This window comes from Sceloporus occidentalis, unplaced genomic scaffold, assembly GCF_023333645.1.
Source record: "Sceloporus occidentalis isolate IW3139 unplaced genomic scaffold, rSceOcc1.0.p SCAF_11, whole genome shotgun sequence".
In the NCBI taxonomy this organism is placed as follows: domain Eukaryota; kingdom Metazoa; phylum Chordata; class Lepidosauria; order Squamata; family Phrynosomatidae; genus Sceloporus; species Sceloporus occidentalis.
Window position 1 is genome coordinate 16134617 of NW_028316991.1, and position 26399 is coordinate 16161015.

General features: G+C 36.9%; 1 protein-coding gene across 1 annotated transcript in view; it reads right to left on the reverse strand.

The window, feature by feature from the left end:
- The window catches only part of LOC149305636 (CUB and sushi domain-containing protein 3-like), a 403051-nt gene that overhangs the window by 12976 nt on the left and 363676 nt on the right, over nucleotides 1-26399 (reverse strand). Inside the window, exons 54-62 of the mRNA XM_089477264.1 lie at nucleotides 26093-26266; nucleotides 25112-25285; nucleotides 22012-22185; nucleotides 19189-19374; nucleotides 18677-18850; nucleotides 16686-16868; nucleotides 8690-8866; nucleotides 7391-7570; nucleotides 6190-6363 (exon numbers count right to left, since the gene is read on the reverse strand). Coding sequence (XP_089333390.1) covers nucleotides 6190-6363; nucleotides 7391-7570; nucleotides 8690-8866; nucleotides 16686-16868; nucleotides 18677-18850; nucleotides 19189-19374; nucleotides 22012-22185; nucleotides 25112-25285; nucleotides 26093-26266 — 1596 coding nt within the window. The remainder of the gene's footprint in view (nucleotides 1-6189; nucleotides 6364-7390; nucleotides 7571-8689; nucleotides 8867-16685; nucleotides 16869-18676; nucleotides 18851-19188; nucleotides 19375-22011; nucleotides 22186-25111; nucleotides 25286-26092; nucleotides 26267-26399) is intronic.

Sequence of the window (26399 nt, forward strand, 5' to 3'; positions counted from 1 at the left end):
TTCAATAGGAAATCGCACAATGCCCTATCCACTTGGCGTTTTTTTGTTTGGCGTTTTTTCAGTCCTCTTTGGCGTTTTTCTGCTTTTTTGGGCTCTGTGGCAGTTTTTCAAAATCGCAGCATGTTGACACTCTGGCGTTTTTTGCAAGGAAATCTTGGCGTTTTTCTCCAATAGAAGTCTATGGGAGAGAAAAAACGCCATGAAAAAGCCATGTGGGTTTTGCCTTGGCGTTTTTTATGGCTTTTTTTCCACAGTTACAATGCAGAGGATGGACCCAGTATCTGTGTGTCCTACGAGAAATAGGCTGGAAACAAACAGTTTCACACAAAACAAAGTTCATATTGAATTCTACACCATTTGGAACAAACATGCCATTACAAACAAACCAACGGGATCCTGCCTGCCAATTTGCACCATCATTTGGGGCCAATCTTCCTAGAGGAGCAGACATTCGGAATAAAGCATGCCTTACAAACCACAGAAGAGAGACAAAAGGGTCCGCCGGGGCGTGTTTAAGTAGAACTCTACCAAGGAAATGATATCAGGAGGGGGCAGAGTACTTTATCCTAATCCCTTTTAGCTGGGTGAAACTTCTAACGTGTAAAGGTCAAAAAAGCAATTTCCACAGAAAGGCTAAAACGCCAGAAAAAACTCCAGAAAAAACGCCAAAACGCAGGTAAATGCAGTGGCAGTTTTCTTGGTGTTTTTCATCAAGAAAATAACGCAGGACAAAAACCCAGGTGGAAACCTAGCCTAAGTTTGTTTAAAAATGTTTGTATTTATTATTTTCACCTTTAACCATGTCCCCTATAAGCTTAAAACAATAATTATAATGTGAAGTATCGTAACCATCCAGAAAACCGAGGGACAACAAGATTCATGCAAAATCTGTCTCTGAACCAGAGACAGCAAAATAAAGAATGTTAGGCCTCTTCTCAGAAAGCAGCAGTCCTCGTTTGTGAGTTTGGTTATTTATACATTTATTTAAAAGACGTTCATAAGCGAAGAACAGAAATTGTGGTTGCCATGCAGTTGATATCTTAGAAACGATTTTACTTCTAAAAGTAAATCGGATAATCTTCTCCCACTGAATAATAGATCAAAGAGCGACTGGAAAAAAATTATACTATTAAAGCATTGTGTTATCTAACAGAACGTTTCATTTTATGTAGCCACATAATCGTTCCGTAATGGGGCTTCTTTTTGGTATCGCTGTGTGATATACATCACACGTGGGATTATCGACTGTATTCTAAATCTATGCGACACAGCATTTCCTGTACATTAGAACATTGCCATGTAATAGAATACATTAATGGAAGTTGTTTATTAATTATTACTGGTGCAGAAAATCTTAATCTCTTGTTCATTTTATCAGCGTTGATAATAAATTACTTTCCATCACCAACTATTTATCTTCCGCAATCTTTTCTTAACAGTTAAGAAGTATTCCATAGGGCCATCTTTCTTAAATGTGTTATTGCAAAGTTTAGATTGTTTCATTGAAAGCTCATTACTTGCCGCTGAAAAGATTTCAATCAAAGAGTTTATAATGATATCCCAGACAGAGGTTACTGATACCTTAAGCACTGCTTTATTGGTAGTTAATACAAATATGGACGTGTTCTGTTTATTTCTTGACAATCAATTAATTGGGTGACATAACTAATTAAAAATAGGCATCGAGGGTTAACCCGAGGGGCTTTCAAGTGTAATCTCTACCAAAAGAACATTAGGTTCCCGGATGGAGTATATAACACAGAGACCGGTGGACAGATGAGACATAAGGACAAAGAAGGAATTAAACCTGGAAGGAATAAATCAGGAGGAACCCACGGCTAATTTGTCCAAATATGAGTACTAGGATTAAAGGAACATGGATTTCCATGATGCTTGGGCTAAGAGCAGACAAAATGTAAACACATGAACACGGACATGGTCTCCAACCTTATAAACTGAAGGACAAACAAGAACAGGACAGGATCTCTGATTAAACACAAAGGGCTACGAAGCTGGAAACTGTAATAAATACTAGCCACAGGAACCAGGCACTGTCATATGATACCACCTTTGCAATAGGCCGGTCTACTGTAAGTCATACAATTGTGAAGCTTCTAGGAGTAACAACTGCTCTTCCTCCAAGCGGTAGACCACACAAACTCATTGAGTTTAAACGCAGAGCATCTACAAATGGCCTGTCCTCTGTAGCATCGCTCACTATAGAGTTCCTCTGGAAGAAACATCAGCACGGGCACTGTTTGTCCGGAGAACTAGTTTAATAACAATTGAAAATGTGTTATTATTTTACATATTTACATTTTTAGATAAATTAGTTATAAATTAAGTGTTTGACTACACATCTAAAAGTTGTATCAAAAGAACACTCTATCTGTTCTTGAAAAGAAACAATATGGAATCCTGATCAAATGTCCATATTGCCCACCGTGTATAGGGCTACTGGGACCACATTTAGGTTAACATTATTTTTGGGTCAATTGTTTTTAAAAATTATTTTTTGTCGACGATGCATTTTTTAACATCTGAATATTCAATTTCAAAAGTAAAAATAAAACCAGCAATACATCCTTAAAAAATTCTGTTCAGAGTGGGGGTTGTGAAAATCGTTCAGCTCTCTTTTCCCCTTTGGGCAATCTAACCATTCACACAATTTTAAATTTTTTTGTTCTATATGAGGTGTCATCTTTCACATTTGCAGCTCTTGGATGATAACAAATGTGCAAAAACATGGCTTAGAAATGTCACCTTTTCCTGAATGCATTTATGTTGCTGTTCGATTTCCTTTGGACATTTACTCCTTATAAATGACCTCAATCACACCGAGTGGCATTTGTTCAGAGTTAAATTATGAGTACCTATCAGATAAGGCAATATTAAAGGAATTTCCTATTAAATTAAATATTCTTCTATTGTAAAAACTATTATACAGCTACATGAAACACGCCTATCTATATTTCATTAACTTTGTTTACAGCTGTTTTGCTTATAATGTACTGGCATGCACAAGTAATTAGATAAGACACAGGACATAAATAATTGGTATCTCACTGATGTCTAAGAATATGTAAAAAAATCCCATTTATCAATAATGATTAAATGTTTTTTATTTGCATTTTTGTAACCGACACACATCCTATTGCGTACCTATGAATATTTCAAATTGACAAAGAAAGGCTTTGTTCTTTAAGCACGGACACTTGTAAAGCATTTACAGCTTTATATCTTATGGAGTTACAAAAAGTACATTATTTAATTATTTATTTATTGTTCATATGCCCTTGTTCATATGTACCTTCCTATATGTGTCTTGGTGCTGAGATGCTTTTTTATGATATGTATTTTTTTTATATGTATTTAAATCATATTGTTTAATAAAGATTTACTTTGTATATACCTTTTTTCCTTACGTGCTCTCCTGGTAATAGGTTTTGGTGTTTATATATGTACAGTGCACGTACCTCTACTGTTATTGGTAGTTTGTTCGTTTTTGGTGATACTTATTACTTACACACACACACACACTATACTGACATACTTACACGCAGCAATATACTTACACAGACACACACAGTAACATATACACACACACTAAAATAATTACTTATACACACACACTAACATACTTACATACTTACATATACAAACAAACCCTCCCCTCCCTCTTGTTTGTTGTGTGAGCTCTTCTTCTACCTCATAGTTCCCAAATTCTGCCTACATCTGAGTGCTGGGAAATTACATCATATCCCCAGACTAAACGTGCGGGGACTGAGGGAGCGTGGTGCTCCGGCCTAGCTTTAAGCACGGGTTGGCAATTCTGGGGCTGCAGGGGCCTCCATTATGCCAGTGGTTCTAAACTGTTCCACATAACATTATAATTCCCTACATGATTTTTTTTATTATTATTAAAAGTTTCTTCAGCAAATGCGTGCAAAGGCTAAAAGTTCACCATTCCATCACCTCATTAACTTAATTAGTTGTGTTAGAAAATGGTTGATTGAAATAGGTATAAAAAATTGTATGTTGATAGTTGCTACTTTGATAACAATGAGTTTCAGTGCAGTATGTGTACTGCAATTATATATGAGACAATCATTATTAATATAAGTTAATATTATTAATATAGATGGGAACAGTTACTTAGATAGTATGTTGTATATACACATTTGGAAACATAGTGATAAGCTCTGATACATAGTGTCAGGGTCCATCCAGGCTGCGGAGCTGCATATCTCTGTTTTTCCCTGCCTTCCCTCAGTTCCCATGTTTTGCTGTGATCCATTCCTGGATTTCCGTATGCTCTGTTCTGTACCTCCGATTCCTGGATTCTAGTTTTGCTCTCTGCTTCAGCTCTGTTTCCTTTATAAGGTGTGTCCCACCCGTTTGTTCTGTTTGTCTCAGTCTGCAGTCTAAAGGTTTGTCCTTCTCGGTTCTGTGTTTGGATTCAATGTTTGGTTTATCAGTACTTTCGTATGCAGGGATTAGCGTCAGGACCCACCGTCATTGGAGTACTTTGGCATAGTGGTGGGCTAAGCATACTATGGCCATATGATGTGACGGAATCTCCAATTGTTATCTCATAGTCCTAGGCTAGTTCCTGTATTCATGTTTGTCGTTCTCTTACGTACCTTTGCCCTCCTTCCCTGAATCATCTGAGGATTTTGGTTCCTCTCTCCTCTCCCCATGTCCCAGTTAAGTTGTCCTATCCTTGCTTAAAGGTGAAGCGTCCGAGGATTCCGGCTCCTCACTCCTTCCCCTGTGTTCCCTGTCCTGTCCTGTGTCCCCGGCAGCGGGGTGTCCTGTCCTGTGTCCCCGGCAGCGGGGTGTCCTGTCAAACATTCTTTCACAATGGTAAGAAATGACCCACATTCTATTTTACAGGAGTGTTTAGTTGTGTAAGTAAGGATGTTAGTATGTGTCAGGATGTTACTGTATGTGTGCATGTTAGTCTATGCTTGTAAGTATGTTACTGAGAGTGTGTAAGTATGATACTGTGTGTGTAGGTATGTTACTGTATTTGTGTGTAAGTAACAAATACTGTGTGTGTGTAGGTATGTTACTGTATTTGTGTGTAAGTATGTCAGTATGTTACAGTGCTTATGTAAGTATGTTAGTTCATGTGTATGTTTAAGTATGTTAGAGTCAGTGTGTATTTTACACATACTGTATATATGAAGGGCAATATGGCGACACATCTGGTGACGTCCTCTCTTCGATCCTCCAATCGCGGGAAAGGGCATCACCAAAAGCTCTGTATTTTATTGTGTGGTTACAGAGCACCTCCCACTTCTATATTATTCTTTTTACCTTTTTCTAGTAGCGAAACACTAGAGGGTGTGGGGCTGCAGTTTTGTCATTTTACTGGGTGCAGTGTCCATTACTCATAATTTTATGTTTTCAATTTTAAACCACTTTATATGAAACTCTGTTATAAAACGGTGTTAGAACCTCATAGTCATGGCACCACTATAAAGTATACAAGCTGTTTATGTATTTCTTTAAAACCATGTAAATATTTTCACCTGAAATTATATTTTGCATCATTTTAGTTAAATATATTTAATTAGGTTCTTCATAGTCCATGGCCATCTAAGTGATCCATTGTCAAGCAAAATGCTGGCACAATACATCTTGCCATTTCCAATAAGATGTACGTTTTGAAGATAAAATAATTCTGATATTGACACCTTTGTTTAGAAACAGACATTAAAAAAAGCAAAAGAGGAGTCCTTGAGACATCCTCTATTCTTTGTACAGAAATGCAGTACTTTCTTTTCAGCATGCATGAGTAGGTGCCGTCTATATGATAACACTGACTTTGCTACATCGTAAAGATCGGAAGAACAGCAGTGTAGCTCTTTCAATAAGACCATGAACCCTCATCCTCCCGCCTATGATGCTGCCTCTGGCAACACCCCCCCTTGACATGTTGGGGGCATGGCTCTGTATATACGAATACAAACACTTTAAAACAATATGACAATGCTACTTTGCATCATTTTTAACTTGTTAAGCAGATCTTTGGCTGACATTTCAAACTTCCATTGTAAATTTTTGACTAAGAATTGCCTATCGATGCAAAGTTAGAAAATCAAAACAGACTGCCAAAAGATGTGCGTGTGAGCAATATCAGAGGTCAACAGACATTTCAACTTTTCATCAAAATGAACTCACGTAAGCATTGTGGGACTTCCCCACTCCATGTTCCATTCCCAACACACGTTAGCACAGCAGGAAAGGACAGTTCATAACCCGGGGAGCAAACGTAACTTATGCTAAATCCCCAATCGAAATTGGTTCCCTCCAACAGCCCGTTAGACAGCTGGGGGGGAGCTGGGCAGGTAACAGCTATAAAACACAAACAGAAACAAATAAACTTACAAGAAAAGTGAAATCGGTTATTATGAGCACATTTTTTTGTTTTCCAGCAGATAAATTATGTGTTGGAATATAGTTTTGGAAGAAACTATCCTAATCATGAAACTGCACCTCAACAATAGAAACCGTGAAGAATACATGCAAAAATATTCCCAATTAATGCAGTTTGGCTCCATAGTTCTAGTTTCATGTGGGGCTGTTACCATAGATGGCTCATATTCATAGATGGTGATTTGTGGCCAACTTAGTGTAAAGGAAAAATAAATTGTGGCCTAAAGATTTTTTTTTTGTATTTCACTTTTTAACCCCCCCAAAAAATAAATAAGCGATATAGGGTTCTGCTTGTTATTCCGCTTAATAGACAGGGGTTAAGTCACCTTATCATGTGTTTTGTATTTAAAGCACTTTACTCTGGTTATGTACTTTTATACACTTAAACATAGCTGTGACATATTTGCTCATTCACACATGTTTTTTTCATTTTCAGTTCAAATCTAATGGTTTATTTACTGTAAGTACAAACATATACAATACGCCTTTCAGTGATTCCAGTTCACTTTCTATAAGTTAGTTTTAGAACAAAGCGTATAGTGATTTGTTTCACGTTACTGCAAATTGATTTTTATTTGAGTCATTATAGAGACTATAGAGCTAAATAAAGTGAATTTGTCATGTAACTATTACACATATGTCCTTTAAAGAGGAAGAGGCCGAAATATATATACCATATTAGCCAGATAAGATTGAAAAACACAACTCTTTGCCACTGAAATTCTAGATGAGCCAGATGAAATAACTTAAAATCCTATTAATTTAAATTATTACTATATTTTTATTTATAAAAATCCATTCAGATCCTACACAGCTACTACAATGGCTGGAGAAGCGAGTTGCTTAACAAAGATTCATAATATTTCTGTACATTTTGTTCATGTCAAGTCCTCCAGAAAACATAAAAAGATCCAAAGAAATAAAACAAAACAAAACACTACTATACCTTTGCAAGATGGGATAGAGCCACTCCATGTACCATTACTTGTACACATACGTGTAACTGAGCTTTTGGGGTCCATTGTGTACCCTGGGTGACATACATAGGTTACATTTTGGCCAACTATGTAGTCTTCTCCATATCTGATTCCATTAGCGGGGACACCGGGATCACCACAGCTGATTACTGCATTGGATAGATTTGAGGGCAACATGGATGTTAGCGAAATTATTAATGTGGAGAAAATACATAACATCAACATAGAAGTTTTTGTTTCCACCTTCAAGAAATCAGTCATTTTAGCTATAGTGGGGTTTTTTTGTGGACACTGTTTACCAGGGCCGCCTCTAGGGTTAAAGCTGTGCTCCTCATGGAGCTTTACTGTCCCTTTGTGCCTACCTTTATCGTTTGTCTCACAAGTCGTGCCAGCAAATGGAAGTAAAAGGTAAGACATCATGCACATTACCTCAGGCTCCCTGCTTGCACCGGGCCTGTAAACACGCATGAAAGGCAGGCATAGAGGTGTATGCAGAGGGTGAGGGGGACAGGGAAGTATTGGTACAGGAGTGATGGGCACATGGTGGGTTTGGCATGAAGTTATGGACACAAAAGAACAAATATGTATGGAACATGGGGAGAGATGGGGCAGATGGGTACAGACACTGGGGGGGACAGAGGTGTACAGGCACTGGTGGGGTAGGAAGGAAGAGGGGTATGGGCACGAGGGAGAAGGTGGCGGATGGGTTTGGAGACTGAGATTAGAGGCAGGGGTTCTGGGGAGACATACAAATGAATATAGGAACTGAGAAAGAGAAGTAGCCTTAGAGAACATGGAAAGAGGTTGCTAAGCTGATGGGGAGGCCCAGGCAGATACATGTGTACATGGCTCCAAAATTCCTGATGGCAGCCCTGGTTATTACCCTACACCAAGGAGTACATGACAGTACCTTTCATGAATGATAAATCAGTCCTTCCATTTATTTTCTGTTGCCTAAAAGTACACAAGAACAGATCCCTTTGGGCTTGACCTTAGTTACTAAATTATGGCGTTCTCATACTCATTTCTAACCTGAGGAAATTGTAATCCCTCATTTGATAGGCGAGTAATAGTATGTGGTTTTAAAGATTCAGTAATAGAAAGGCATTCAGTCCCTTGGTCTTGTATTTGATATCACCACTATTAACGGACGCTACATGTTTATGTTTATTGTAAATAACCCAATCCTTTTCTATCTTTTCTTATTGGAGATAAGTCATTTTTATCCGTTGTTGAAATCTTGGTCTCAAGATACTGTTCAAACTTACTTGTACAGTTTGGTAGAGCTCCCGACCATGTTCCGTTGGCAGTGCATTGCCTGATGTTAGATCCCGAAAGTATATACCCATCCAGACAAGAGTATATTACTGAGCTAGGAAACGTGGTTCCGTCTATTCGGAAAACCCTTCCATTCGCAGTCGTTCCAGGATTCCCACACTGAACGGCTACCAAGCAAAATGCAATGTATTATTCACATTACATACTGCAATACAACATACACAAGATGAAAATGTATTTTTGTAATAATATTAATATATTAAGTATAATATCTCTCTTTTAGTCATTTTGTACGGTTCGAGTTTCAACATCGTAGACAGACAGACACACAAACCAACAGATATTGGATTTAAATTGGTAATTTGTGATTTGTCACAAACTTCTTTTAAATTATTATTACAGTTTATTTATAGAGCCCAAGCAGATTCTGCGGAGCTATTACAAAAAAAGGAGAGAACACAAAATTAACATCATGAACAAACAAAAGGCATACTGGTATAGAAGCAGATGAGGGTTCTGCTCTTGTGAGCTTACAATAAATTCATAATTCAGAAAGGTCACATGAGCAACAATGGTTGGGAACACTGAGTTTGTCATTCCTGTTGAGATCATCTTAGCTGTTGCCAAGGTATAATTCCAAAGCTGGAACTTTGTATCAACTAAAGAAATTTTATTCTTGTATCTCACGGTGTATATCCTCATTAAAAAACTTTTTTTATTTATTTTTTTTAGCCAGGAGATATCTGAAACTAGTTACAAAGGAATGAGGTAGGTAAACTTTGAGAAAAACAAAACCTGCAGTGCACATGGAGAGACATACAGAGGTATAAAAGTTTAGCTGTTTTCCAACATTCATATATGATGTGCCACTGAATTAGTAGCTGCACTAGTTTCCACCTAAGCCCACTCCAACCTCTTCAGCCTCTTCTCCATCGCCCATAACACCCTTCTTGTTTCACACATCCAGATAACTTGTTAAATGTACCGGTTAAGCGTAAGCTGTAAACTAAATGGCCTAAGCATCTCTTTGAATATGCTAAGCTTGTATCCCCACCGATGTGTTAATAGCTTGTCAGTGTCACCTATGTACTGTGATAAAATGTTCTAAGAAAAACACATTTTTTATGGAGTACTTTAGGTTTCTCTTACTACCAATTAGCTATCGCAGCTGTGTTCACACTCCTTAAAGTTTTGCCACAGTGGATTTTTGGCTATGTCTCTGCAAGAAGTGTGTTTAATTATTTAATATGTTGTGACAAGATTGTGCTGAATCTTTCACACATATGCCACTTCATTCACTGAATAAGGTTGTTACTGAACCATTTACTGATATGCATCTTTCTATCGTATCGGGTGAATAAGCATTCATAATAAAATTTAGATTCGGTGTGTGTCTTCCCAAGGCTCAATTATACCGAGATGGAATGATGTTACAATGCAGGAGACACGGGAGAATGAAGAATGAATTGTTTTCTCAGTCATAGTACATTTCACAATGCAGAAAGAGAGCTGATGGAATCATTAGTACGGTAACGTGGGACTTGATTTTTATTAAATAGGATTTCTCCTACAGATCAACATAGAATGAATATTTAATGGAAAGGTGGCATGAAACTAAAACTAACAAAGAAAATGCTGAGAAAACCCATGATAACTCACTTACAAATGCTTTGTGATCCAATGTAATGTGTTGCTTTGACAAAGAAAATGTGGGTTCAATGGTTTAATGGTGCCCTTGAGTGATGTCAAACAAGCTGGATACTGCATCATGTTTTATATCATGAGTTTCTATTTTCATACAGATAAATTCCAACATAGGAAATATATTTCTCAACAACAAAAGATTAACTCAAATGAAGTTTTGCAGTAATGTCACCACTATACAGCAGTATATCTTCTGTGCTGCCCTAGGCCTAACCCAGGGTAGAGGCACCAACTGCCCCCTCCGCGCCAATCCTTACTGTTCAGCGCCTGGACATGACATCATATCACTCTCCGCATTTTAAAGGCATGACGCTTGGACGCTATGGAGACTCACCAGTCTTTCAAAGTTTTGTGCCGGAATACACCACATTTGTGATGTAGTTATGTATGTTACTAGAATACTTGGTAATGTGTACTCTGTAGGTAGGTTAAACAGTGTGCCAGAAGAAGGTTGCTTCTCCCAGCTGTGCTTCAGACTAAATGGGGTGGTACTCTTTTTCTCCTGGGCTCCAAGGGTGCTTCCAGATCATGAGTGCAGAAGCTGGAGTGTGCCAGAAGATAATAGATAGGTTAAAAAAAATAATTATGAGGGTTTAAGATAAAGAATGAAGTAAAAAGTACTATCATAATTAATGCTTTATTTACAAAATAAATGGGCAGGGTCATAGGCCTGGACACAGAGAGCCAAAAAAACACCTGAGTGCAACAAAAGTGAGTGCAACAAAAAGATTTTATTTAATTCAGTACACCACTTGCTGTCAGAGTTGTTTTGTCTGCTCTCTCCCTCTAGCTGGTTTCCTCCCCAGCTGCTCCTTCACAGGCATGGAGTCCCCACCTGGGCAGAGACACAGTTTGCATGCTGCAGACACCAAGTAGTTTATTTCAAACATACATTGCACTAAGGTTAATGAATACTCCAGCTGGTGAGACTCCATTTCCCATGACTCTCAGCTCTCTTGTATGCTAAGCATCATGGCAAAATGAGTACTCAACAATTGGAGTACCAAAGAATAACTTTTATATCATTATGAATTGGTACTACAGCTGCTGTGGAATGCACATCTCATAATTCCCAGTCATCCATTTGGTTGGGTGAACATCATGAGAAAAATAACAACAGCACTTTTTGGTTCCAACACGTTATGTCCCTCTTTTACTACATCTAACAACCATTTGTTATACCTCAGAGCTACAATACACAACATTAACTTGACTGTAACTACCTTGATTTTTTGATTATTCTGGGAATAGTTGCTGTATCTATAGATTGAGCTTGGGGGTACACTACGTCTACATGGAAAAAAACTAACTTTTGTTGACTGCATCTACAATAATATTCAGCCAGCCGTATTGCTAGATGAACATCATGGAAATTGTAGTTATAGAAATATATAGGTACGGCTATTATGGACACAAAGGGTTCCATTAACTAGCCACTAATTCTGTAAATCACTGTAATAAATAATATTAATTGTTTTCATCTAATTTATCTAATGTCTTAATTCATTGAATAAATACATTTTTATTTAGCAACACTATGAAGATTTTCTGTATGGGATTTAGTTAAGGCTTAGAGGTTTCTATATCAAAAACGTTGTCAGAAGTGAACTTCCTTGGTGGCTCTCCAAACAAGAACACATAAAAAATGCAATGAGTGAATATATTAAGATAAAAAGTCTGCTCTTAATGAGCATCTTTGATGTCTTTTTTCTCCTTGTTCATTACAATTCCATGTGCTAAGGTGAGTTACTGTATCATTACTCTTTATCACAGACATTCAGGATTGAGCCATCCAAGAGACCTTCATTAGGAGGAACTGTCCCTGTATCGGAACGTTTTCTGGGTATGAGTGTATTTCGGTGTTCTCCAGGCATAAAAGTCACAGTAATGTGTATACAAACAGCAAACATGTGCTTAAAGATTAAATGTGTAAGTAAAATAAGGTAATTTATCCTTCTAAATTATTTACTTAGTTACATAAATGGCCACACAAAAAGCTTGTGTCCCCTAATCACACCTCTAACTATACCAAAAAATGTTGACTATATTAAATTATGGTAGCTATGTGTAGGATTACAGATAATATTAAACTACATGGAAAATAAGATGACATACGCACAGTATAAACCTTTCATAACTAGTCCCGCTCCCATAACTTTCACGTTGCTTGTGTAGGTTTTCCCAACATATAAGCACATAGATGACTTAGACTCATAAATGTCAAGTTAAGTATAGATTGAGTGTTCACTCTCTATGGTACTAAAATTCTAACACGGAATAAAAACATGCATAATAAGACTAATAATCTACAACTCTATAAGGGCACTTCCTCACTGCAGATGAAAGTAATGTTTATGAACGGGGTTTGAATCCTATTCACTATAATTAAAAAATGTATATTAAGCAGCTGTAATGGGTTACTGTCATTGGGTGGCTCCTCAACGAGGAGAAGAATGCATAATAAACCTATTTCTTAACTCACAACAGCGCCTTTGCCCTAGACATTGAGTTCCTGGGGTAGTCTGTGGATGCTGGGACTCTTCAGCCTCATTAATTAAATCCCAGAGATTAAGTCTATGGGTTCTATGCATCCACCAACACTTGAGAAACTAATGCAAAGTATCAAAGGATGAGAGATATTCATAAAATTAGAAGGACAGGTAGCATACACTTGCAGGTCAAAACTGGAGTCTGGTACACAAAAAAATCTAAACGTAAAACACACCCAAAGAATGGTACAGTAGCTCAATGGATGGACCAGTACTGTAAGTACTGAAGACATGAGGAATGTATATGTATTGGCATTCATAAATTTACAACGTGCGCTCATAAAAGATGCAACGTCACATAAGTACGACACAGGGAACGTCTCTTCAGCAGAGAATAGGACAGGTTGTGCGGCTGGAGAGAAGGTAAGGATAAAGGTCCGGTATTGTAAACTATTCAGTACAAAAGACTACGATAAAGAGTTTCATGGTGCTTGTTCCTTACAGCTGGGAGGAAATGGAGGGCTAAGAGCTGGATTGGTCATATTCTCCTGAGTTTAATAGATTTCCTTTCTTTCTTAATGTGTTTTGAAAGGGAACAGTGTAAATGTTCTTTTCAGACAACCTGTTAAAAGCAAGTGTGAAAAATAAGCCACCTTGTCTAAAAAAAATAAATAAAAAAAAAAGAGGAACATCTGTTAGAAACAACATTAGACAACTAAAGCAGAGATGTGTGCAAAAAATTTAATGTAGCTATTGCGTTGTATTTTACTGAACGTTGAAATATAAAACAAAAGAGTCACAGCATCAACATAAAGCTATATTGTTCTGGTTTGTGATTTGGTATTTTGTATAAGCTGCAGGCAGGGCCAGAATGGCGATAATGGGCAGTCTTGAAACTTTAAGGCAAAACCACTTGATGGCGTAAGTGCACGCAACAACATGGACATGCACGGTAACACATTATGTGACCGTGCACACTGACAACGCCACACACTTACTTATCTGTCAGCTAGCAAGCCCCTAGGCATGTGCCCTCTGTGCCAGAGGACCAGTCTGGGCATGGCTGCAGGCCATAATATGTAAATTCACTTATTTTGCTAATATGTAATACTGTGGTCCACAGAATTTCTTGGGGGGGGGCTGCAAAATATTGGGCAGTGATATTAGCTGGATTGGACTATTATGCTGTAACCATAACAGTGGTTGGGCATCAGTACAATGAGGCGGAGTGTTGTTGGGTGTTTGTCAATAAAATGGTAGGTAGACTTTTAAACAAGAAGGGAGACAGAATAATCGAATGACAGTCCATACATTCTATTAAATGGCACAAGAACCCATGGTGCATAACATTTACATGTTGAACAGAAGATATAGCAGAGGTGGTGAGTACAGAAGTGGCAGTGACCACATGCAGACCCATTTAATGTGCTCACCCCTTCCTAAGGGTGGCCCTGTGAAGGAACTTCAAGGAACAAAAGAACAGCTCCTTCCCGGCTGTGTCAGCATCGCTTCCACTTAGCTAGTCTCAGTAATTGGTAAGGAATTTACAAGAAGAATATCCTTTTCTCACAGAGTTTCCTGTATAAACACAATTTCTTATGTTTGTATGCACATTATTGTGATTTTAAATACCCAAACCTTCCTAAACAGGAAGAAAATAGACAGAGAGATTTTGGTTTAAAAAGAGGACTGTCCCACCTAAATAATGGCACTTGGGAATTATGCACATACCAGCGGCAAATTCTAGTCTAGGCTGACACCCTTCCTCATTACCTGGGGTGGATTGCCTCACTGGGCCCAATTAGGGATATGAGAGATTTCCCTTGAACTGTAATTTCCACTATGAAAGTCTGTGCCACGCTTCTCCGGAACCATGAATCCTGCGGCGAGGCACTGGCATCTGAAAACATATCCTCGTGCCCACACCAGGGACCCAGGACTCAGTATAGCTTCATAAATAGGACAGGGGGGATTAATTTATCTCCGCTATTTTAGCCAGAGATCTAAACCACATATAAGGCCTTTATCTGGAGTGGATTAAGATAATTTATCTAAAAGAAAACAACAGTAGACAAACTAGACTTGGATTGGGAGTATAGGCGATGAATATATAACAGCAGCTAAATACTTAAATTTAAGAAATGTAAACCCCATTGGTGGACGTGATGGTTGTGTTTATAAACTCACTTTTAAACAGGGAAATTTGCTAGTAAAAAGTATTCTTATATTCAATAAACCTTAAAATATATATATTTTTTTTTAATGTCCATTATAACACATTGATTTTAAGATAATATTATCTCTAATGCGCAGCTTTAAGCATTAATCTATTTTATATGTAATTTGACAATCGAGACGGCTGCCAATCTTATTTCACTTTATTTCAAGGGCTTGTTACCATGAAATCTACGGTGAATGAGCAGACCTTACAGAAGTAAATTTCAAGTAATTTGATGGAACCTAATCAAAAAATATTAGCAGGGCTGGAAATTCAGTGAAGACCTCTTCGAGGATCTGGATCTCCTTCTGTCATCCTTATTCTCTCAAGATCATTTTACTGTAGTTTTTCACTTGCTTGGTCAGAAATGCTTTTGACTTGATAAAGGGAGGACTCCCGAAAGCTAGTCTATTATTTTAAATACTGTTAGTCCAATAAAAAAGGTATTACAAGATTCTGCAACATTGTTTTTTTGCAAGATCATTTTAAAAATATTAGGCCATTCATCTTCCTCATTTTATTTTTACCTGTATGATTTATACCAGATGATGGATAATACAAATAAAACTTGTATCACAAGAATGCCCTATCTATCCTTGGAAAAAAGCATATAATTTGTGTAGGTACACTGAACATTAAAAAAGGGCAATTATTACAATTAAACACACATAGAAACGTAAAAAAATAGCTTGTGATGGAATTACCCTTGCCATGAAAGGCTTAAAAAATTTTTTTTCAGGTAAGGGAAAGATTTTCTCTGGAATAAGCAAAAAAAATCATGCTTGATCAAAATGATAATATTTTAAGGAATGGGGGTAATGTAGGTTGGTTACATAATGCATGCCACCATTAAGCCTTTTGCCCCCTTAATCAGTTCTTGAAAAGCAATTTTCTTACGGAAACAGTTTTTTTTCATGACCTAGAACATTAGCGAATCATTATGTTGTAAATATTTTTTATTGCAACTTTTAGTTTCTGTAAGTCGAATTGTTACGTTATGAACTTCTTGTTATGTCATGTTTACCCATTGTACAGGGCTGCGGAACATGATGGCAGTATACAAAACAACAAATAACTAGTAAACGGGCAGCGCAGGGGACATCAGATAAGCACTAAGGGGATCCCAGTCCCTTCGAGAAATAGGGGAGCTTAACATTTATAGACACCTACTTTTTGTTTCACAGGTGAGCAAAACCCTTTGCCTATATTCTAAAATCATCAGAAGTAGTGCCTTTCTGCCCAACATTTCTGCCCACTGTACATAATTTTTTTTATCAGGACAGTTATATCATGTCATATGACATTTAGGTCACAAGGTACATTTATTTCGGCCAATAAATAGAGCTGCACAAAAAAATATACAAAATAGGGGAGCACATAACCCAAAAGCAAAAAAAAGGCAATTGGCCATATACTGTGACAGAATCCTCAATATTTATGCTTTAGTGCTTGTAGTATTTTTCGAGCAGTATGCGCCGAATTCTTGCTTTGTTTTGAAGAAATAGAGTAGTCTCATGCACTGTGAGGTCTGCAAGGCTATTAAGCGTTCTTGCAAAGGTACTTGTGAATACATACCTTTACATTCCGGTTGTCTTCCCGTCCATGTCCCATTGCCTAGGCATGTTCTCTCCTCCGAGCCATGAAGTATATAACCTGTTTCACAGCTAAATCTCATAGTGCTCCTTGTTTTGAATTCTGTACCTTCCCTGGAACCATGAGAAGGGATCCCAGGATCGCCACATGATCCCGATGTGTCACCTACAAAGTAATGATTAAATTGAGCAAAATTTGTAGTACATCTCATGCCGCACATAGTCGAGCTGAAAAATAGGAACTTGCATATTTTTTAGTCCTCAAGGAGATGAAACTGTGATTATAAGTAGTAAATAGAACAGTATTCCAACAAGTAAATTTTAGATGCTAAGCCCCAGGGAGTAATCTGATTGCCGCTATGGAATCAAGAAGGAATTTTTTCCCCTGTTGTGGCATAATTGGTAATTGCCCCAAGTAGGGTTTTTTTTACCTTCTTTTGGATCAACTTTAGAACTAGATATGTGTGAAAGGTTGAACTTGATGGACTGAAGTCTTTTTTCAACCTACTATACTATACTCTACTCTACTCTTTTTATCCCAATTATGAAATTAAGCCCAAAAGTAAATAAAAAAAATAGACAAATACAAAATAAAAGTTTGCTGGCACCCTAGGAACGAAGGGGGGCTAACGATCGCCCAAGAGCTTGTAAGTAAGCCTTTGCATGTTGAGTCCACATATGACCCCTTAATACAATAAACTATGCGGTGGGATGAGGGAGAAGGGGTGCTGACCATTCTCTTTGCTGTGGGATAGAAGGAGTTAAAATGTAAACAAACAAATACCCTACCTTCTCCCTACCTGTAAGTATCCCAGGTAGTGGGGCAAGGTCCATCCACTGCAGCCTTTGGGTGCTTGGAGGAAGGACAGTGAAAATTACTTTACGCTATTGAAGATAGCCTTCAAAGCTAAGTGTAAAACCACTTTTCTCTTTACAGGTTGCATCTCTGGATGAGGGATCAACAGTGATTTTAACTGTCCATACTCCTAGAACCTAAAGGTGCACTGGATGAAAAAAAAGTTATTTTTCAAATTTTAGTTTGTATTTTAAACCCCTATTCACCCTTAAAACAAAATGAACATGGATGGCTCCCAAAGTGCTTATTACTAACCACATACGCTGGGTGTGGAAAGAGGGTACGCATTTATTTTCTACTACAGCCAAACACAGGGTCTAAATATTTGTATGTAGGAAATAAGTCTTTGTCGTCACACTACTTACAAAAAATTAATATAACATAAAACATTTATACAGCAATCCCTAAATTAAAGGGATACTGGATCACCTATCGATTTTCTTGTCATGATTATTTGTGGTTTTTACCTATATTTGATTAGTTGATCTGTGTTGGAGGCTCAGATGTCTTAGTAACCTGGTGTTTTATTCATACAAGGACACACGAAGGAATACACTAGTGAGTTGTATTATTGATTGTGTTTCTGCACTTTTGAAATGACAAAACACTATATTGATTTCTGGTCTTTAACTAGCATCCGCCTTCAGCAGTGTCTGTCATTTTCTCTGTAGGGTATCGATAAACCTGATAATTAAAATGTGTTTCATAACGCCACATTAATTTCTACCAGTAGATAAGGTGTCTAAATGCTTAAATTCAACGGGAAAGGTGTGATAATATCAACCAGGAACATAGTACGTGCGATATTTGTTTATATTTAACAGCCTCTCGGCAGAACTAGCAGCCTCTCGAATTTAAGCACATTGCGGTGGAAATAAAGCTATCCTGAAGACAAGACTAAGACAAGGACCGATTAAGATCTGAGCCTTTTGCATCAGGAAAAAAAAGAGGAGACTAGATGGGCTGAATGGTTCTTATCTGTGGTCAGAGTCAATGTTTCTATAATTGCACTATTAAATAATGATTTAATTTATACTTAATTTATATATTGATAACCAGTTTTATTTTATATAAAGATACAATGTTGATGGAAACAATATATATATATATTTGTTTACCTGAACAGTGAGGTAAAGATCCACTCCATTGACCATTTAACTGACAGGTCCTTGTAGAATGGCCTACTAAGGTTCTCCTTCCTGTGCAAGAATAGTGAACTGTAGATCCAAATGAAAACTTTTCTCCCGAAAGAATTGCGTTTGGAGGTACTCCAGGATGGCCACAGTCAATCACTGAACAACAGAGATGGTGCGTTTTATTCCCAATACATACTACACGTTGATTTCTATGTTTTTGCTTTAAAACCACCAATATGAAACTATTCTCATAGTACATGTCCCAAACTTAAAATTATTAAAACCCCTATGGTTTAGCACAAAATTATGCTGCTGTGTTCATTACAAAATATTAGATAAATTGCGGTAGTATTTTTAAGGTAAACATATTTTGAGTAATAAAATTATGAATTCTCAAAAATATTTTCATTATTCTAGCAATTTACAATTTTCTTGATGAAGTCTGCACTCACATACTTATGAATAGAATGTCATTTCACAATAGTTCTACTTACTAGTACACTCTGGAAGTGATTTGTCCCAGTGTCCATTTGGTTGACAAACTAGCACAGGTGATCCAAATATCGAGTATCCTGGGCTACAATCGTAAAACACCACTGTTCCGTAAGTGAAGTTTCCGTGTTCTATCTTACTCTCCCGAAAGGAATTTTCTGGAATTCCAGGATCACTACAGTTGACCACTTGTCAAAAAATATATAATAGCTTTATTTAGTAATACATTTAAATGTGGGACTAAAATTACTCAAAAGCAAGAATTCTATAAAAACCTTAAACTGTCATAAATGAATTTCAATATGAATGTCATATCTTGGTTGTATGTCTTGTTGGCTATGCACACTCTACATGCTTATTCACTAAGGACTAGAAAGACAGTCTGGAGATAAAGAGAAATGTCCCCTTGGAATGTTCTTGTAATTAAAGAGTATTTTTAGTCCTTCTTATTTCCTAACAAGCTTCTCCAAATTCTCTAGGTTGATCCCGTGCCAACACCAGGTTTGTCAATGGAAACTGAACTTAGAACTCAAATGAATGCACCGGTCCTACTCCCAAACTTGTTTTCTTGTGTTTTAGCTGTGCTAAATTTTAAAGTAGACCTCATTTTGTTGTACAGGACTGTGTTATAGAAGTGAATACATTGAATAAGGTCAGTATGCTCGCTAACATGAAAATTTGGGATGCAAACTCATTCATATGATTTCCATATTGTAACTCAGCACATCAACATTTTTATCATAGTCTACGGCCATAAACCTTAATCAGTTCATGTAGTTATGTTTTATGCATAATACGTTTCAAAGTTAATCTTTATGACTTTACTCTACCTAAAACTCTCATCAATTCAACTTCTGGTTCATGACCCTCAATCAGAGCACAAAGCAGTGTTAAGTGTAAAAGGTGAAATAACAAAAGTTCTTCTGTTTTCCTCCACCATGAAGGCAAGACATCTATCTGCACTTTGAGGTTCAAATTAATTTGTTTGTTTATGAGTCTCACCAGAGTTGTACAGGGTCGTATTTACTGATGGTTGACATTTTGTATGCGATAGCATGATTCATGGAAGTGATATGGTGAAAAGGGACTAACTTAAAAATCAAAAGGGCTGATGTATAAGTAATTCTGATTGCTCAGAAATGACATTTCATAGCTTTATCTCAAAGGAACAACTGTAATTTATTACTAACCTCCATTTGACATAGATACTTTAGCAAGGTTATTTAGAAACCCCTTTCTGTTCTGTTTCCTTAATTGCTTTGGAGATTTATAGAATTCTGATTGATAATATTTTACCAGTATCCAGGGAAATATATCGGACAATGATATAAACACTTTGTCAACCAGATAAACTAGATGAAAAAAGTTACCGTCGCTACTCATAGTGCTAAATATGCTTTATAGTTATTTCCCTGCTAATTCTTTTGTTTATTTGTATACACTATGAACCAAACTCAGAAACCAAAAAGTGAACTATAGAAATCCTTGGCTACAATCTAAAGCCTGTTTAAAATGTGAACATCTAAAATTGATATAAAAAGTGATATATTTTTAATACACAAAATTATAGCCTTATGGCAATTTTTGAATAACTGTAATTTCCTTTTCACAAGTCTTAGAACCAGGGCTTCACACGGAGTCTCTGGGTCAAACCCAGAGTTCCTGGGTAAGAATATAGGATAAACGTGGCCAGATGATATAAGCATAGAAAAAGCGTAAGCCTTTGTCTTTTTTTTTTTAAACACTTTTATTATTAGCATTGTCATTTCATAATAAATATATGCAAAAAATAATAAAGAAAACCCCTAAACATTCAACGTAAGCATTAAATATAAAAGTTAGATGGTCATCATGGCAGGATATTATGTAAGTGCAGCCCCTGTGACTGAATTTCATTTACATACATCTAAGCTTGTTCCAGAAACTTCAGATAGGTGCATCTACTCATGTTGTTAAAGAAGGGGGAATGGTTATTCATATCACACAGCAGAACAAAACAAAAGGAAAAAGGTGTAAAAGTGATAGTCAGGAGTAGGCTTTGTGAGGGTCGCTAGGTAATGATTTATATACACTCTACTCAGGTATAAACAGATACAACTGAAAAATGAAAACTGAGGGAAAAAATTCTCCAGAGACAACAGGTATGGTAGCTCATTGGTGGATCTAAAAGGGTAAATCTGGATGTAAGGTAGTGGTGCATAACTCTGTGCACTCTGTGAACATAATCTCCCTTTCCTTGTCTATTCCAAATGTTAAGCTCAGTCACTGCTCCTTCAATTTCTTAGTAAATAGAAAGAGGTAGTAGGAGAACTCTGGGAGATCTCACAAAGTGACACTCCTGGCATCATAATGCACAGGATGACTGAGTGGTTCCTTTTTTTTTTTTTGTGGTGTTCTGATGGGGAGTTCAGCAGAATCTCTCATATCCATTAACCACTTTCCCCACTACCTCCTTTCCATGCAATTTGGTAGGTAGTAGATGTGTTTGGCAGGAACACATCTCCTATCGTGTTATATACCTACAGCCTGTCAGATTCAGTGCCGGCTTGGCAAGCGTTCCTGAGGGCAATGCTGGCCAAACCACCGCTGGAGCTGACTGGTGAATGCACAGAAATTGATCCCATTAATTTTAATGACAGAGCCGTCCTGATAATGATTAGCTGCTTAAATCAGTCAATTGTTGGGGTGAAACCTTGGACCGAGGATGAGGCTGTGCACCATAACTCCGAAGATTCAGCTTCTCCAAAAGCTACATAATTGATTCTGCTTGGAACACTGGAGTGTTCCTTTAGTGTTCTGTTACATAAAATGTATTACTAGCCTACCTTTGCAGATGGGGGGAGGATGACTCCATTGCCGGTTGGCTTGGCACTGTGCCCGCGTTGGTCCTTGCATGACATATCCAGTGTTACAAGAGAATGTAACAACATCGTTGTAGTTAAAACCGCTTCCACTTGTCCGTCCGTAAATTGGGCTTCCAGGATGGCCACAGCTAATAGCTACCATGTAACAGACAAAAATATGCATATATATATATATATATATATATATATATATATATATATATATATATATATATATATATATATTATATATATATATACACACATATATACAGTATAATCTAAATTACTTGACAGTTGTATCAATCATCTATCTCTTTAGATTTATGTCATACATAAACATACAGGTTTTTTCTTACCTAATCATGATTAGCTGATTATTAGTTAATATAAAAAGTTCTACAAAATATATGTTAAATCAGTGTCATGCAGTTTGAAAGGAAAACATATAAAAGAGTAAACCTAGTAATATAGTACAGTATTGCTAATATCCAAATTGTCAACCAATATCTCCACCAACCGTCTGAATAATTGTCATTATCAGGAAACTAAAACAGCATAAAATTATGATCACAAATAAAATTATTATATAATATATATATACGGTAGAATGCAATGCATCAAAAGACTTTAGAGTTGACTGTGTGCATCCAGCCCGGCATATGGCTATTTGTAGTTTAAATTTTAATCAGTCCTTGGTCTTTACTTAGATCCAGGATAGCCATATGCCTATACCATGCATGTTTATATTCCCTTACTGTGTTAATCTCTACGACCTTTGCTGGGAAGATGTTAAACTTATCTACTACCCTCTCAGTAAAGTCTGTAAATCTAAGGCACTATAACTATACAATAATCCATTCATTGGTAAGTGGTTTAGTGCAACCTATGGGTGAGTGTTTGGCCCCTACAGAGTGTCATTTATGTTGGTAAAATTGGTATCTGGTAGGTAGCATAGTTTGCTTAGAGCTGGCCCTGGACATGCATTTGCCCCTAGCAGTAGGATTGGAGCTTAAACCCTACTGGGACCCATCCATGCCAATGACATAAAAGCCGGCTGAACAGCCATGTGTGCCATTAACCAAAAGCGGGCAGGCCAAGCAGTGCTGCAAAGTGTTTTCCGCAGGGGGGGACAAGGATGGGGTAAATTCAATTTTTAATTTACAGGAACAGTTATGTTATAAAAATGACTCTTCTTTGACTGGATCATTAGTTTTAGAAAAATCAGCAATATATATATTTTTCTATCTATTTTCATCCACAGGACTGTGACCAGTAATAGATTATGATCAAAACAACAAAATGTTGCATGGATATCATAAAATAGCAATCATACTGGTAGCCATACATTTATTTCCTGTGAAATGCATGCGCCTTATTTCCTACGAGTTAATTGACTTTAATAATTACATTTATATAAGTCTACGCTGAAAGATAAAATTACATTCATAGCAAGTTCTATATATCGAAGTATCAGATATTTATTGCATATTTCCATGCTGTTCGGTTGAGCTGCTGCAATGCCTGCATGGTTTTCTATAATTGGATGTTGAAAAACAGCGCGTTCACCTTTTCTGCTGTTAGCACTGACCCAGGAGCAATTATTTTCCAGCTCTTTTCTTAATGCTTTCCCACAGTTTTAGAACGTCTTGTTTGACAGAGATTCATCCTTGTTTAAAGATTATCGATAAAGAAGCATGCCGTTCCCTGTGGTTTAATACCCTGTACTATCCTTAGTTTAACATGAAAACTAATGGAACCCTTGTGTGATTCAACCTGATTACAAAGGATTTAGAACTTACAGTAAGAAGAGTCAACGACAGCAAATTAATATATTCAGATTTCCACCATTTGTCTATCGAACAAAAAAGTGAGGACCTTCAAACAATTAACTGGTTTGGACACAAAATCAAATTTCCACTATTGTTAAAAAAAATATATTTTTTTAACCCCAGTCTATACACCATATTAATGGTCAATTTTAAATTCTTATTTTAACTCATTTATATTTTTTTAGGACACCCTTTTGTTATGTAAAAATATATATGAGGGGTTTGCGAAATGCAACCATATGCAACAAATTAAATCCTTTCATTTATCACATGCTGGACGCTGGTCCTAGGCAGATGTCAGGGATTCGCTTTTCTTGCTCCCCTGAAGGAATTAGCCCTGCAGGAGCTACCATTGGCGGTAGATACTCAATGGATACAATGTTATCGTATTGAAGGCTGTTACATTAAAAGGGATTTAAATGCCCAAGCTTCTTTTGGACATTCTTCTTCTGAGGTATCATTACTGACACCCCAGTGAGGATCTTCTCAGCCTTCGTTGCGGTCCGGCAGCTGTCTTTCATGCCTCTGATCATTATCTGACCAGACATCAATCAACTATCATTGGGGGTTCCTTTTAGCATTAAAAGGATATCTCTTAAGACCAAGGTCTTTTGGTTGCTTTTGATGGGCACCTCTTACCTATAAATTAGTATTTAATGTCTAAGGGCATGGCATCTTAAAATATTTTTGGAGTGATACTTTTTCAGAATAACATACCAGCTTAATTTGCATTTATTATTCGATTACTCATGCAACCGTTACTATGTATGTAAAGCGTAACACTCCAGTGAACATTTCCATTTATTAAAAAATGCAAGACACACGGTACTTGGGAGATTTTTCTTGGCTGACAGTGATCAGTGTCAGTGTAGATTTATTGGGTGAATGGCCTTCTCTGGATCTGTCCTCATGAATACTTTCATGAGACAGCTGTTCAACTAGAGCACAGGAGCAGAATATCTCATGAGGAGGCCAAATAAAATGAAAAACTGATCATCTAACCATCTGACAACTCTATATCCTGATAAGTCTTCAAAAACCGTAGTTCATGTTATATTCATTCATTTTGTGCTTGGACTGGAACATATGCTTTGTAAACTCTGCATTTTTCGCCGATGCTAGGAGAAAAATAAAGTCCGAAACAAACACAATCTTGCCAGAATGACATAACGTATCCTGCAAAGTCTTTAAAAGCGAAAGATCAATCATCACAAACATGCATGACATGCAGATAAAACATGTTTACTTACGCACACAGGAAGGCAGTTGACCCGACCACTGATGATCTTGCTGGCATATTCGCACCGAAGACCCAATCAATCGAAAACCAGGATTGCACTGATAAACAATTGTGTCTCTGTAACCATAATTTTCTCCAATTACTTGTCCATTGACTATCATTTCTGGTGTTCCACAATGGCCAGCTATAATAAAGGCAAGCAAGAAATGCTTCAGACATCTTTATTGCAATTATATACATTGTAAACGTCATGACTTGTATCAATGAGTTGTGAACCTATACCATTATCTGATGAACTCTGTAATTAAATCTATAGTGATATCTAAATTCTACATTCTCTGTTTCAAAAAACTTCTATGTATCCTTTGTCCAATGTATATTTGTGTTTCTATAAGATGTGGTTATCCACACTGATCCTTGGCAGAATTCCTTTCAGATGGGGGTCTGATGCAACCTCCCTGCTCACCAAAATTTAGATTCAGCCTTGAATACCCTTCACAAATCCAATTTACAGCACATAAGTGCTTAAGTTAGTAGCTTATGTATAAATACAATGTAAAATACTATTAATGACATCTATACATTCCCAACCTTATTTCTGTAATCTTATATAATTGCCCATTCTTTGATTTTTTTCAATTTTCATAGAAATTATACCCTATGCTACAAAAAACATTTATCTGTTCTTGTGTGATATTCGAAATACCTTCCACTTAAAGGCTCTCTCGAATAAGACATCCTGAGTCACAATATAACTGCTTAATGATAGCTTCAACTGCATCTACAATACTACTTTCAAAGAAAAACATATATCCGTCTATAGACTCTTAATGGCTGCCACCTGTAATCAAGATTTTTCACCCAGTCAACATAAATCTCTCATTTATTTCTAAAAATGTTGGAAGATTTGGTTCATCATTACAAAAATGAATCCCCCAATAAAGTATGCATCATTCCATGAGATTGTGGTAGAATAATAATTCATTGTTACCAAGACATTTTGTTTCAGATCCACTCCAAAGTCCAGACGATAAGCACTCTCTCACAGAAGAGCCTACTAGCACATATCCTGTATCACATGTAAATATCGCCGTTGATCCAAATGTTGTCTGAGTTCCAATTTTTTTTCCATTTGGTGGCACGGCAAGCTCTCCGCAGGAAGTGACTGGAAATAAAGTTTATGAAGTATTTATTAGGAATATGTTTGTAAGTTAAAAAAACTATATGTTTGTGTTAAAGATTAAAACATAAAATCTTTATAAAGCACGTGGTAAAAAGTCAATGAGGTCATTTAGAGG